At 45.6% G+C, this 13,956-nt stretch overlaps 1 protein-coding gene across 1 annotated transcript; it reads left to right on the plus strand.

Annotated features, from left to right (window-relative positions):
- Nucleotides 1-827: 827 nt before the first annotated feature.
- On the plus strand, nucleotides 828-13,916 carry Kctd13 (potassium channel tetramerization domain containing 13). Its single transcript, XM_003477857.5, has 6 exons — nucleotides 828-1,306; nucleotides 2,668-2,837; nucleotides 10,074-10,163; nucleotides 10,249-10,301; nucleotides 11,066-11,261; nucleotides 13,153-13,916. Exons 1-6 carry the CDS (start codon nucleotides 1,060-1,062, stop codon nucleotides 13,387-13,389), a joined length of 993 nt encoding a protein of 330 aa, XP_003477905.2. The 5' UTR covers nucleotides 828-1,059; the 3' UTR covers nucleotides 13,390-13,916.
- The last annotated feature ends 40 nt before the right edge of the window (nucleotides 13,917-13,956 follow it).

Below are 13,956 nucleotides of genomic sequence, written 5' to 3' on the forward strand. Positions count from 1 at the left end.
TTCCCCTGCTGCACTTGCAAAATCAGATTGGGCAACCCTTTGGCAGAACGTGAGCTCTCTGCATAACCACAGACCCATTTCTCTCCGATGCTTTATAGCTGGCCCACTCACTCATTTATACTCTCACCTGCTCCTGAGGGGCGTTTAAACAGAAAAGGAACCAGCCAAACAAGCTCAGAGAAAAGTGACTTGTGTAGGTTTTCCCAGTGAACTATCAGCAAAACTGCAACTAGAACTCTCCCTGTGGTTTTTCTTTCCAGCCCCTTGCTAGATGTTAAGACAGACTGTTAAACCCCGTAGGTATCGGCCTGTAAACTTGAGGCAGATTGGGTCAGATAAAAATACTTCTCACTGCTTTCTCGCACACAAGCGTTTCTATATTATTTCTTCTTTTGGGATGCGATGCTAGGTCTCAACAAGTCTTTGCTCCAGCCACTTCTGACCTTCCTGCTCTTCAGGTCCACCAAGCTAGTTCCTTCCGGCACGAACGTCTCTGCACTCTTCCCTCGCATCTCCACGTGGCTGCCTCCCCTCAACTGCTCAGCACCAGCTCTCTGACAAGGCTTCCATCCTAGGTGCCCTAGCATCCCTGCACTGCTCTATCTCTAGGAGTCACCGTCTTCCGCCTCTTTTAAAAAGAGCCCCTTATTATTTTGTTCACAGTTCTCCCACAGTGTGTCAAGAGTGTGGGGTTGGGAGGCCCCGTTCATCTGTTCTCTAGGATTTGCACTCAGCAAAACTGGGGTGACTCCAACCCGCACGCAAGCCCGCAGCACCACCCCCTCCAGCACGCCCCCTCCAGCGCGCATGCTCCGAGATCAAGCCCCGCCTCCGGGGGCGGGGACTAGGCACGCCCTCTGGTCGGCGGGTCGCCGACTTCCGGGTGGTACGAGCGCGTCGGGGCGGAGGATCTATGTCGCAGAGTAGCGGCGGCGAGTGGGCGTGTTCGCTAAAGGGTCCGGCAGGAGGTCTGGGATTCGCGGCCCTTGAGAGCAGGCAGGAGGGCGCGGAGAGAGTCTGGGACGGTCGACGCTCGACGCTCGACGCCCTCTCCTGGGCATGTCGGCCGAGGCCTCCGACCCCGCGGCAGCCGCGGCCGCATCCCTGGAAGCCGCTAAGCCCTCGGGTCTGGAGCCTGGCGCCGCCGCCGCCTGCGGTTTGAAGCCCCTTACCCCAAACAGCAAGTATGTGAAGCTGAACGTGGGCGGCTCACTGCATTACACCACGCTCCGCACGCTCACGGGCCAGGACACCATGCTCAAAGCCATGTTCAGCGGACGCGTGGAGGTGCTCACCGATGCCGGAGGTACGCGCCGCCCTTGCACGCGCGTCCCTGCACCCTGTGGCCTCGGCTCTGCCTCCTGGCTTTCACAGGCGAGGCTCCTCCCGCCCCTACATCCCGTCTTCTCTCTCCTTTTACATTCACAATTTCCCTCCTCCAGTCCTTTACCGCCAGCGGTAACCAGCAGTTTTGGGACCCCTAACTCCTCGAGGCACTGTGGTGAGTGGTTCAACCTGTCACCTCACAATCCTCTTACAGATTCTCCCACCCTTCTGCCCTCAGGTCAAAAGACGTAGGAACCAATCCTGCTGCCGGAGCGCGCGCGCGCGCGCGCACACACACACACACACACACACACACACACACACACTCAGGACCCCTACAGCCAGCCTGGAGACCCGAGAGTGCTTGTCTGTCTCCATGTTCCCCTAACGCAGGTTCCTGTGCACTCTAGAAATCATCTGTAAATGTAGATTGTAGAAGGAGACTGCTTTGGGTTTGCCAGGAATACCAAAGTGGAGAGTGCACATGCAAATCCTTGGCAGGTGAACCCTGCCTTCTTGGAGTGTCACTGGATTTTGGGAACCATATGAGCTAGTTAAAAGTTTGCCTATCCATCTTCTCCCTTTGCACAGAGGTGGATGCAGATTCAGAAGGGGCTTACAAGTACTGTGAAGGCAGCAAAATAAAAACTTGGGAAATAAGATTTTAGCATTCAAATACAGGTGAAGAATTCATTTATTTAGTTAGTATTGTGAGACTTTTTGATAAAGAAATCTGACAAGATTAGCTTTACAGACTTTGCCTTTTTTAGGGAGATAGGGTAAGCAAGTGAATGAAATATATGTATATGACATTAAAAATGGTAGTGAACTGGAGGGTGAGCATAGGGAACTAAATCGGATGGTCAGAACTAACATCAGGGGTTAGAGATTTGTGCACTATATAACACTAGAACTTTTTCTTGGTGAGAGCCTTCTAACCAGAACAGATTTGAGAAGAAATCAGTTCTTTTGTAGTAGGGTATGTGTGAACACCTCTGGGAGAAACCATTGGAGATACAGTATTCCAGAGATTTCTTAGGTGTTACAAAAGTTTGAGACAGATCAGTTTTCAGACTCTCTCTGGAATTTTTTTCATAAAATTGAGTAACTGCAGGGCCCCTACCAAAACCGCCCTTTCTAGCTGAGCATGGTGACGCACATCTGTAATCCCAGCAATCAGGGGACTGAGATGAGAGGATTGCTACCAGTTCAAGGCCAGCGTGGGCTACATAGTGAATTCAAGGCCAGTTTGGACTACATAGTGAGACCCTGTCTCAGAAAAACCCAAAACAAAACAAAAAAAACCTCCACCTTTCTTTCTGTCTCTTCCCACTCCACCAGGTTGGGTGCTGATTGACCGCAGTGGCCGCCACTTTGGTACAATCCTCAACTACCTACGGGACGGATCTGTGCCGCTACCTGAGAGTACCAGAGAACTGGGAGAGCTACTAAGTGAAGCTCGCTACTACTTGGTGCAGGGCCTAATTGAAGACTGCCAACTGGCGTTGCAGGTGAGGGTCCTCCTTCAACTCCCAAGTCTCTGTACCATGTACCTGGGGGAACTGCCCAAAGGTTAGCTGTGGGACCAAAAAAGGATGTATGGCCTGGAGAGCCTGGCTCTGAATGGGCATAATGGACAGTGAATCCCTTCACTACCTCAGGCCAGAACTGCTGTGATGATTACATACTTGTTCCCTGCTTCTTGCTGTTCCTTCCCAGCCAGTCCAGCTGCTATACTGCCACCTGAGAAATCATCCTTAGCATGTTCCCACGAGCTTCAACCATTAGTGGTAAATACATGACTGTCCCATCAAACAGCTTGTACCACTGGTCTACAGTCTGTTTACTAATGAAATTAATAAAAAGCTGCTGATGGACAGTCCATGCTTGTATCACTGGTCGTTTATGTTGCTCAGAATTGAGACATATGAATTAATGACTCTATTGTGAACATGTTAAACACAGCCCAAATCTATTCTCTCCCTTGCTCCCAAATCCGAATAGCCCCTATGTCCTAGAGAGAAAAAAATCTAAATTTAACTTGGAATATAGTAACCTACATGATCTGATCGTACCTCAACCTATGGGCGGGCGAGCAGGCATGTTTGTTTCTTTTCTTTCAAATCTTTTCCTCAGATAAAATGTCATAAAAGCAAAGCCACTATCTATAAATAGGGTTAAAGGTTTCAGGCCCCGCTTGCACCTGAGGAGCTCTACTTCCGTGGATCCCCTCAGAGTTCTGAAAGCTCAGTCAGGACCCAGGGCTTTGGAGTCACCTCTATCACAGTCCATTGAGTGACCTTGCATTGAGTCAGTTCTGACCTCTGGCATTCTCTCCTTAGGTTTCAAAAGATTAATCAAGAAAAATAAGTACAATGTAATGGATTTTACATAAAGTCTTTTGTTCAGTTCAAGTTTTATAACATTAAAATATCTTTTATGACACAACAGTAATGAGATTGTAAAATTTTCGTTTTTAATGCTCTTTATAAATGGTGACTTTGAACAACTTTCTCTCATCTCAGGACGTACTTATTTTTCTTGAAATCCAAAGGTACAGCATTCCTTTTGACAGCATCCATTGCTTTTCATGCTTTCTGACTGTGGCTCATAGAGGAAAATGCATTTTTATACTCATGTGTATATAACTGAATTTTATGAAGATACTTTCAGTGCAGTGTACTTGAATAAATTGTTTCCTCCTTCCCTTCCCTTCTTTCCTCTTTGTTCCTCTCTATTACTGTTTGAAGCTCATTAAATTTGTTTCATGACCCACTAACAAGTTACTGCTTATAGCTGAAAAACGTTGAGCTAGATCTTGGGAATACATTCCTGCTGTATAATTTTAAATTGTGTGTCAGGAGTGATTGTGCTATCTGCTTGTGTGTACGTTTTGTACCTTTGATTGACATAAAACACCGAAGGAAAGTTGGACTATGCATTCAAGGTCAGTAAACCAGTAAGTGGCAGAGCACAGATTGAATACCAGGTTACCTGACTTCCCAGTGGAATGACTTTTCTTCATGCTGCAGTTGCCTTCATTCCAGGTTTCCAAAGACCCTGGCCAGCCCATCCCCATAGCTCAGCACACTCCAGTGTGTGGCACACAGTCGTCATTGACCTAGGCAAGTGTTTTCTCTCTTTATTTTTTCCTCTTCATTCCCAATCCCTTGCTCAGGGGCACCCCTTTCCTCAGGGGCACTCATTCAGTGCTAATGTTTGTACAATATACTGTACTTGAGTTAAATTTATACTCTTGAAAAGCAAAAGCATTCTTTTGCATATGTATGTATTTTAAATTTCCAGAAAGGGCATTGAGCTGGGGATCATATTGTTTCATTTTTTTTCTATACTTCTTTAGAGACCTATTCATGCTATTGCATGTACATCTCATTCATTGCTTCTAAGAGCTACATAGGAATCTCTGGTTTTTGCTTACTATATTTTATTCATACATGAGGTTGGAGACCTAGCTTGCTTCTTCCCCTGAAAAACTTGTGTACAGCACCTTACGGCCCTAGCAGGTTTCTCGTGGTAGCTGAGAGCATTGCCATTTATGTATGCAAACCAAATAGTGGTACTGATGACCAGCAGAGAAGAAGAGATCCCAAATGTGCATATTCTCAGTAACACGTGGCATCCTTCATCTTTCTAATTTTGGCAATCTGATGAGTGTAGAGTGATCTTATTTTACTTTCTATGCTTTTGATTACTAACGAGGTTGAGTTTTTTTGTTTTTTGGGCTTTTTTTTTCATCTTTATAGTCTCTAGCTTTTTTGGTGTCTCCTTAATTTGCTTATTCACTTTTTTTTTTTTAACCAAAATTTCTGCTGGATTTTCTTCCTGCTGCTTAGTAGGAGATACTTGCATATTTGAATCTAATTTTTGAATTAAGCCTTATTATATAATGTAACGTATTTTACATACTCTAAGGCATGTGGGGTTCTTTGTTGTAGTCTTTTGGTTTCCTTTTAAAACCAAAACATTTATTGTGACTAATGGTCAAAATTTTCGAGATGAACTGTGTGCTGTAGCAGCCACTGTTTTGAATTTAGATGTTGTTCCTTCACAGAATCTGCAATACACACTTTTCAGGTGCCTTGTTTGCCCAGTCCCTGTGGAATTTCATCTTGTAGCCTTGGCATACCAGTTTTACTTTCTTCTGTTCTTGGAAGGATAGACACATTTGCCACAGGTGGACTTCTGAAGGTGTTTGGCCTTAGGATCCACAAAGGCAGCACGACCTGTGCATCTTATGATGAGACTTTCTAAATGATGCTGTTCCCTTTGACATGTCACTTCTGCTTCAGAGGACAGAGAACCTCAGGCAGTGACAGGAACCTTTCAGAGCTTTCAGTGATAAAACCACCCACCTCAGTAGGTTCACCACTGCTGCCCTAAGGCGTATGTTGTACGTAATAAATTAGCCTTTCTTTTAAGCATCTACAGTGATACTCTACCTGACATGATTGGGAGAATTCAAAAAGTACTGAAATTATTAGTTTTAAGACTCAGATGAGGAATCTTAGTTGACAAAGTCTGTTCTAGATAGTAATTTATAGTCAATTTTAGATATTGCCAGTATTTTCTTTTAGAATGTTACCTGTCTGTGATATCTGATATTAAATAGAAATCTTTGGTTTTAAAACAAAATTACAATTAATCACTTATTATTTTTAAAGCAGTATTTATCAATTGTGGAAATTTAAGAAACATAGATAAATAAATTTTTAAAAAATAATAAATATAAGCACCAAATATTTTTTCTTTGTGTATATCTGTGAGTGTGTGTCTGTCTCTGCTAGAACCAAGTTGTATGTACTGTTTTGTAAGCTACTTTTTTAGTCATTGTTAATAATTGCCATCTTTCCAAATCAATAAAGTTTTTATCTAACACCAAGGGCATACTCCAGTTTCTCTAGTTACTCCAGAAATGTCTTGTTTTGTTTTTTGTTTTTTGAGACAGGGTCTCACTATGCAGTCCAGACTGGCCTTAAACTCACTGTGTTGTAGCCCAGGCTGGCCTGGAACTTGTGATGATCCTTCTGCTTCAGATTCCTGGGTGATGGGATTACAGGCATGCACCACTGCACCCAGCTTCTTCAAAAACTCCTATAAAATGGGGTATAGAATCTGCCATCAGCTGGGGATTTAGCTCAGCGGCATAAGCACCTGCCTGGCAAGCATGAGGTCATGAGTTCAATCACCCGTACCAAAAAAAAAAAAAAAAAAAAAAAAATCTGCCATGATAAAAGTCCTAAAATACGAAAGTAGCTTTAGATCTTAAAAGTGGGCAGAAGTTGGGAGGATTCTGAGCAGAATGTTAAGCCTTCTTTGGGGAAGCAACAGTAAGAGCTTAAAGAATAGTTAGGAAAATGTTACCAAAAACTGATGAAAAGCAGATCTTGGTTATATGCAAAATAGCAACATTGTCTCTTGCAGGAATGTATAGTTGGGAAGTATAGCTAGTGAACTTAGGTGATCTAGCAAAGGAGATTCCCAGAGAGAAGTTAAAGGTCCCTGAAGGAGAAAAACAATTGAACCAAGTGCCAGAAACTGTTTTGAAAATTTCCAGCCTCAGAGCCAGGCATGGTGGTGCACACCTGTAACTCCAGAACTTGGGAAGCTGAAGCAGAAATATTGCTGTCAGTTCAAGGCTAGCCTGGGCTACCAAGTGAGTTCAAGGCTGGACTGCATAGTGTGAAACCCTGTCTCAAAAAGAAAAAATAAAATCCAGTCTTTCCAAATATGTAGATAATAAATATGTTACAATTAACAATCTTAGACTTCCAGAAAGGGATCAAATATAGAGCATTTTCTAGAAAACATGGTCTGAAGATGAATCGGAGAATGTGGTTATAATTTGTGATCCCAGCACTGACGCAGGAGAATTGTCATGAGTTCAAGACCAGCTTGAATTGCATAGTGAGACCTTGTCTCAAAACAAACAAGCAAGAAAGAAGTCCTTTGTGAAGACCTCAGAAATATCCAAGAAGATATCTCAGGATCATTTGATCAAATTATTCTGAGCCAGCTGCTGGTTCTGAGAAGCTTAATGATATTCTTGGCAGTCTGAGCACAGCCCAAAGTAGAGAAGTGCTTACCTTACAGAGACTCATGTATGGCCTTTTCTTAGAACCTCAGAACTTACAAGATACTCAGAATTACAGTGGCAGAAATGCTACCATCTCAGACTGAAAGGAACAGACTCAGAGCGAAAGAAAAAGAGGCTTCAGGCCCTAGACTTCTGAAGACCAGGAGCTGGCTAAGGAAACTGGAACCACAGACATCTTTCATGGAAAAAGAGGATGCGGGGTGTAGGAGCCATGAGGAATCATTCCTGAACGAGGCAGGCATCAAAGAGTTCCTAACATCTACACAAGTGGATTACAGAGCCTCTAAGCCCAGTGCCTTCGGTGTCCCCTCTTTCTCCCTCCCCTTTCGAGCAAGAGTCCCTAGTGGTTGTCACGTTTCTACTGCTGCATATTGGCTGAGGGGAAGAGACGCTTGTCTTCTGTTTAAATGTCCTTTAGGAGTGATAAAGAACTGTGGCTGTTTTAGAAGGCAGCATTTTGGGTTGAATGTCATGGTGGACCTTTTAATTCCGGCATCTTAGGAGGCTAAGACAGGAGGATTGCACGTTCAACCTACCTTGGTTAACTTAGTGAGACCCTATCTCAAATATAAAAAGTACTGGGGATGTAGTTCATTGTGAAGGCCATGGGTATGCTCCCCAGTACTGCAAAAAAAGCAAAACAACACCCCTCCCCCCAGCATTCTTACTTTGAGCCACTACTGTAATGAGAGTACTTTTTGCCCATGAATCAACAGAGACCAGGAAGTGGACCATGGAGCCAGCCTCTAAGGCAACCTCCAGTGGTTCTTGTCCCCAAACATTCATTCCCTGTGTCACCTTCCACACTGAATAGGGCCGATGAAATGATGTTGTACAAGACCATGAGTCTTCCGCCTTGGTCTGTGTGGGATTATTTGAAGAAGCCAGCTGCCTTGTTCTACAGAGGTCCACATGGCAGGTATTAGCTAGTGTGAATTGGCCAGTTGTATGAGAAAGTTCCTCAGAAGTGATTCCCTCCTAGGCGGTCATGCTTTCAGAGGCCCAAAGCCTGCTAACCATGGCTGCGCAAGAAAACTCTCACCAGAATCACCTGGCTGAGCCACTTCAAAATGCCTGGCCCTTGGAAAATGAAACAATAAATTTTATGTTTTTAATTTAAGGCAGTAAATTGGGGGCGGTCTGTTGCATAGAGGTAGACAACTAGCTGGGATTTAGCTCGGTGGTATAAGTACCTGCTTGGCAAAGGCGAGATTGTGAGTTCGATCCCCAGCACCAAAAAAAAAAAAAAGAAGAAGAAGAAGAAGTAGACAACTATTTACACTCCTTGCTTTTTTCTCGCTCATTCATGGTATCTTTTTATAATTCCCCACATACATACCCTGGACTGTTTGTGAGTACTCTGTTGTATTCTATTGCATTTTTGTTTTGTTTCCACACTAGAACTAAAGTATATTCATTATTTTAGCTTTGTAGTATATCTTAAAATTTGATAGCATTACTGTCTCATTATGGTCCTTTTAAAAAATCAATCTAAGTAATTCGTCTACATTTACTTTAATATTTTTATTTTTTAATTTATTTTATTTGTTTGGGTTTTTTTGGATTTTTGAGACAGGCTCTTACTATATATCCCAGGTTGACCTATAACTCACAGCGATTCTCCTGTCTCCAGCCTCCCCGGTGCTGGGATTACAGGCATGTATTTTTTATTTTTTGAGATGAAGTCTTACCATGTTGCTCATGTTAGACTCAAACTTTTCTGGGCTTGTTGCTCTTCTTACTTCAGCCTTCCGAGTGGTTGGGACTACAGGCATATGCCACTGATCCCAGCTTCCCATGTTAACGTTAGATAAGCCATAAGAGTTTCTCAGAAAACCTCTGGAATTCATGTTAAATTGCACATCTAGTTTTCAAGATTAGGTGAGGTTAAAAGGGTTTTGGCATAAAAATTCTAGAAGACAGAGAAGAGGGCCCGTGTAGCTATGCATTGTGACAAACACCTATAATCCCACCTTGGGAGGCTGAGACAGGAAGATTTCAAGCTCAAGGGCAACATGGACTTCATAGAAATAACTTATCTCAAAAACAAAAACTGTTCAATTCTGATTCCTTCTCCAACTGCATCCTGCCCAATCAGGGTCACTTGTTCAGCAAATACTGAACACTCATTTATGTAGTAGGAATTTATTCTCCAGGTAGAAAGAGACCAGCCGTAAACAAATTACAGGAAGTTAGAAAATGTCAGGAACTAAGTTCTGTGAAGGAAATGAAGTAGTAACATGAAGTGGAAGGAGCAGAGGAGCTGCGTTAAGCAGGGCCCTGAGGAGGCAGGGCCAGTGTTTTGAGGAGGCTGCGCCGAGTGCTGGGTGGTGCATTGGAGCCAGCTGTGGAGACAGCTGAGTCAGGAGCAGCCCAGACTTGAATGCAGCCCGGGGTCAGGGTGGGCCCAGCTTTAGATGGAAGGAACAAGGCAGGCGGGAAAGCCAAAGCCCCCAACCAACAAGGGAGATAGTGGAGCTGCGATCAGAGAAGTCAGATCCTTCCAAAGCTATCGACCACCAAGGAGTCTGGTTTCTGTCCTCAAGGGCCACTAGCAGCTCCTAAAGGCCTTAAAGTGAGGGAGGGAGTGATCTCTGGTTGTGCTGTTAACTACTTTCTGTTTCTTCCCCAGCAAAAAAGGGAGAACCTGTCCCCTCTGTGCCTCATCCCCACGGTGACATCTCCCCGGGAGGAGCAGCAGCTCCTGGCCAGCACCTCCAAGGTGAGGCCCCTGAGCAGTTTGAGGTGGAGGCTGAGGGCCTCTTCCTGCGGCCTGACCCCCATCCTCTTCCCCTCTCCCCCAACAGCCCGTGGTGAAGCTCCTGCACAACCGCAGCAACAACAAGTACTCCTACACCAGGTGATGGCCGTGGGGGCCTGTGTGCGGGCACATCTGGCCTGTGCAGGGTGGACTTTTACCCTGCTGCTGGCCCAAAGAGGGCTTTGGCCATGTGGAGGGACCAGGAGTCCCTGATGCACATGGGAGCTCTGCTGCTTGCCTGCTGGGTACTTTGGGAAGGTCACCCTCCCCCCCAAACTGTTTTATCATCAGGAAGCAGGAATTTGGGCAAGAACTAAATAATGAGTAGAGCAAGTACAGTGGCACCTCAGTTCACTAACATTTGGTTTGCAAACAGAAGCACTTGGCAAAATTTTGTTTTTGTTGACAAACTGCATCAAGTGACAAACATGGCTGCGGCCATCTTTCCCACACAAACACAAATGCAGCCATATGTTTCAAACTCGTAGAACAAGTTAAGTTTGTGAACTACACAGTACACTAGTTGTTTTCAAACCACATCTAAGACTGCTCTCTGTTAACTTGCACAACTGTCCTGATGTTTGAGATAGGTGTTGTCACTTCCGTTTGCAGCAAAGATCAAGGTACCAAAGGGTGGGGTAACTTGCCACATGTCATTCAGTGCAAGAGCGGCAGAGCTGCAGGGGCAGGTGAGCAGCTGAGCTCAAGAGACTGCCCTGGAGCCACTGTGCTGTGCTGGGACCAGCAGATGCTGCTGACCTTTGGAGGCTGCATAGCCACACAGCTCCTTCAGGACAGAAGCAGGAGGGGATCGGAGGGAGGGAACCCAGTCATGCTGAAGCCACCTGGCCTCTGGTCCTCAGCACATCAGATGACAACCTACTTAAGAACATCGAGCTGTTTGACAAATTGGCCCTGCGCTTCCATGGGCGGCTGCTCTTCCTCAAGGATGTCCTGGGGGATGAGATCTGCTGCTGGTCTTTCTACGGGCAGGGCCGAAAGATCGCCGAGGTGTGCTGCACCTCCATTGTCTATGCCACGGAGAAGAAGCAGACCAAGGTCAGAGGGGTTCAGGGCTTGGCCAGGGAAGGGTGTGGGGTTGGCAGGACCAGGACCCTAGACAGGCAGCTAGGTAGGTTAGGGAGGGAGAGTCCTGCTGTGGGAGTCGGGCTAAAATTCCAGGGGCTTGGTCTGTAACTTGGGCAAGTGGTCTCTATTTCTTGATCCCTGCAAAACAAGGAATTGGGCTATGTTTTGCTTTTATGCTGCAGATTAGATCCAGGCCCTTATATAGAGTCTTTTTCCTTTTTTTATTCTTTTAATTTTGTGGTGCTGGGAATTGATCAAAGATGCTATCTGCCACTGAGTTGCATCCTCAACCTGATCAGATTCATGTGCATCTTTCTATATAGAAGCTCTGCGGTGGTCTTTAGGATCTTAAGCCACTGAGAATACACCCAGATTGCAGATCATGAGTTGTGAGCATGACAGTCACCTGCAGATATTTCTTGAGCACCTGCCCTGCACTGAGCATAACTTGGGCATCAAAGTGCTAAGTAAAGTACCCTTTCTTCTCCATCCCTCCCAGGCCCAGTAAGAAGAGCACACTTCAGGTGTGCCATAGTCCCTGCCAGTTTCCTCAGCACCTACAGGTCTCTCACACTTACTCATGCACATTCTGTTCCCTCTTCTTGGAATTCTTTTTTCCCCTTCATACCCATCTGCCCGATGAGCTTTTATAGTTTTGTTTTGATTTTGGGACAGAGTCTCACTATGCAATTCAGGCTGTGCTAGAACTCACCTGTGTACCCCAGGTACACTCCTGCCTCAGCTTCACAAGTGCCACATTTTCAGGTGTTTACCATCACACCCAGATCCATACTTACTATTTACAACTCAAACTAAACATCGTTTTCCCCCTGGGACAGCTTTGCTCGTGACTTCAACCTAAACACTCCACAGACTAAGCTAGTGATGCTCCCTTCTTAGTTAGAAATAGTGTTTGTTGTAGTCTGTGCTTTATGGGAGCAGTGATTTCTTCACCAGCAGGACACTGCTATACCTTTTTCTTTCTATCTCCCTAATACTTGCCTAGCCCTTGTCTAATCAAGAAACATGCTTAGAATGTGCAGGTGGATGGATGAATGACTTAGCTTCCAGGAGGTTGCTTCTGCAGTTGGGGAGATAAGACAAACCAATAATTAAAATACAGCTTAAGAGCTGTGCTTATCATGACCTTCCAGGACTGCTCCGTGGGATTCCCCGATCACTTCCTCCATTTCATTCCTTTTTGTTCTTCATCACTGTCAGTGGCCTTGGCCTCCCTGCTGATCATAGATCTGTACACTAGGCACATTCCTGACTTGAGAGCTTTAACCTTATTGTTGCTGCTCCCCAGTCTGATTTCTCTAGCTGTCCACCTGTTTCACTTCCTCCCAACTTTGGTCAAATACTGCCTTCCTACTGAGGCCTTCTCTAAATTAACTCCCTGTTGAAAAATGTGACACTCCTGGGCATGGCCATTCTCCCCCATCCCCTGACCTATTCTGTGCAGCATTTGTCATCACCTGACTGTGTGTATACTTCGTTAAGCATGTGTCTGATTCCTCCCCTAGGATGTAAAGTTGCTGAGTACAAGCACTTCAGTCAGTTCTGTTCCCTGATTTTTTCCCAATTCCTAGAGCAAGGTGTGGCATAGTCACTCAGTATTTGTCAAGTGAAAGAACAGACCAAGAGACTTGGCAGTGAAGGATAGAAAATAATTATTCTGCCTGTCTGAATTCAGTGCAGGGCCTTGAAGCAGGACTTTGCCAAGTAAAGAAGTTGCAGAAGAGCTAGTCAAGGCCTAAGAATTGGAACACAGAGGCTGGGAGATGTGTGATGCAGGAGGTGCAGGAAGAGTTGTGACACAACTAGAGGGTAGGAACTGGTGATTGCTGGCCTTTTGCAGGTGGAATTTCCAGAGGCCCGGATCTTCGAAGAGACCCTGAATATCCTGATCTATGAGACTCCCCGGGGCCCAGACCCAGCGCTCCTGGAGGCCACAGGGGGTGCAGCTGGAGGTGGTGGGGCAGGCCGAGGGGAAGATGAAGAGAACAGAGAGCACCGTGTTCGCAGGATCCACGTCCGGCGCCACATCACCCATGACGAGCGTCCTCATGGCCAACAGATTGTCTTCAAGGACTGACTTTGACCCTTCTCCTGCCTCCTGCCTCTGGGACCCACTCCCTCCCTCTTTTCTGCCTTCCCCAGATCTTTGCCCCGGCTCTGCTGGCCAAGTCGTGGGTCTTTATTCTTTCTCCTCATCGGATGGTACAGTTCACCTTGGCCCTTTCTATTCATTTCTACTCATTGCTAACATGGCCGATTCCACTCCCTTTCTGCAGGCAGAGCCCTTCAGAAGGTCAACATTCATTCCCTTCTCACCATTCCTGTCCCGCAGGCTTCCCTTCACTAGCTGGTTAGAATGATTTAGAGTTCCCTTTCTGTCATTTTAGTTCATTGTACACACAAATGTTGAGCCAGCCCTTAGTAACATGAGCCACATTCTGAGCCGCCTCCAACCAGTGCTGTCCTCCTGCCTGCGCTCTCCTCCCTGCTTCCTTAAGTTTGTCCTGGGCTGGCCGAGGCCTGTACCAGCTCAGCTATCTTCTCAATCTGTTTCATATTATTTATTGTTTTAATTTTCTATTAAATTATTGGAATAAAGTCCAATTGAGGATCTGCTGCTGGCTCCTGGGAGGAAACAGGAACA

The sequence above is a fragment of the Cavia porcellus genome, unplaced genomic scaffold (assembly GCF_034190915.1).
Source record: "Cavia porcellus strain 051 isolate PalLab524CR breed Dunkin Hartley unplaced genomic scaffold, mCavPor4.1 scaffold_16, whole genome shotgun sequence".
NCBI classification, from domain to species: domain Eukaryota; kingdom Metazoa; phylum Chordata; class Mammalia; order Rodentia; family Caviidae; genus Cavia; species Cavia porcellus.

Bases quoted from the DNA above. Each gene is read 5' to 3' on its own strand.
- Kctd13 (XM_003477857.5), top strand. From the start codon at position 1,060: ATGTCGGCCGAGGCCTCCGACCCCGCGGCAGCCGCGGCCGCATCCCTG. The intron at 1,307-2,667 runs GTACGCGCCGCC...CCACTCCACCAG, and splicing joins GGTGCTCACCGATGCCGGAG to GTTGGGTGCTGATTGACCGC. The intron at 2,838-10,073 runs GTGAGGGTCCTC...TTTCTTCCCCAG, and splicing joins ACTGCCAACTGGCGTTGCAG to CAAAAAAGGGAGAACCTGTC.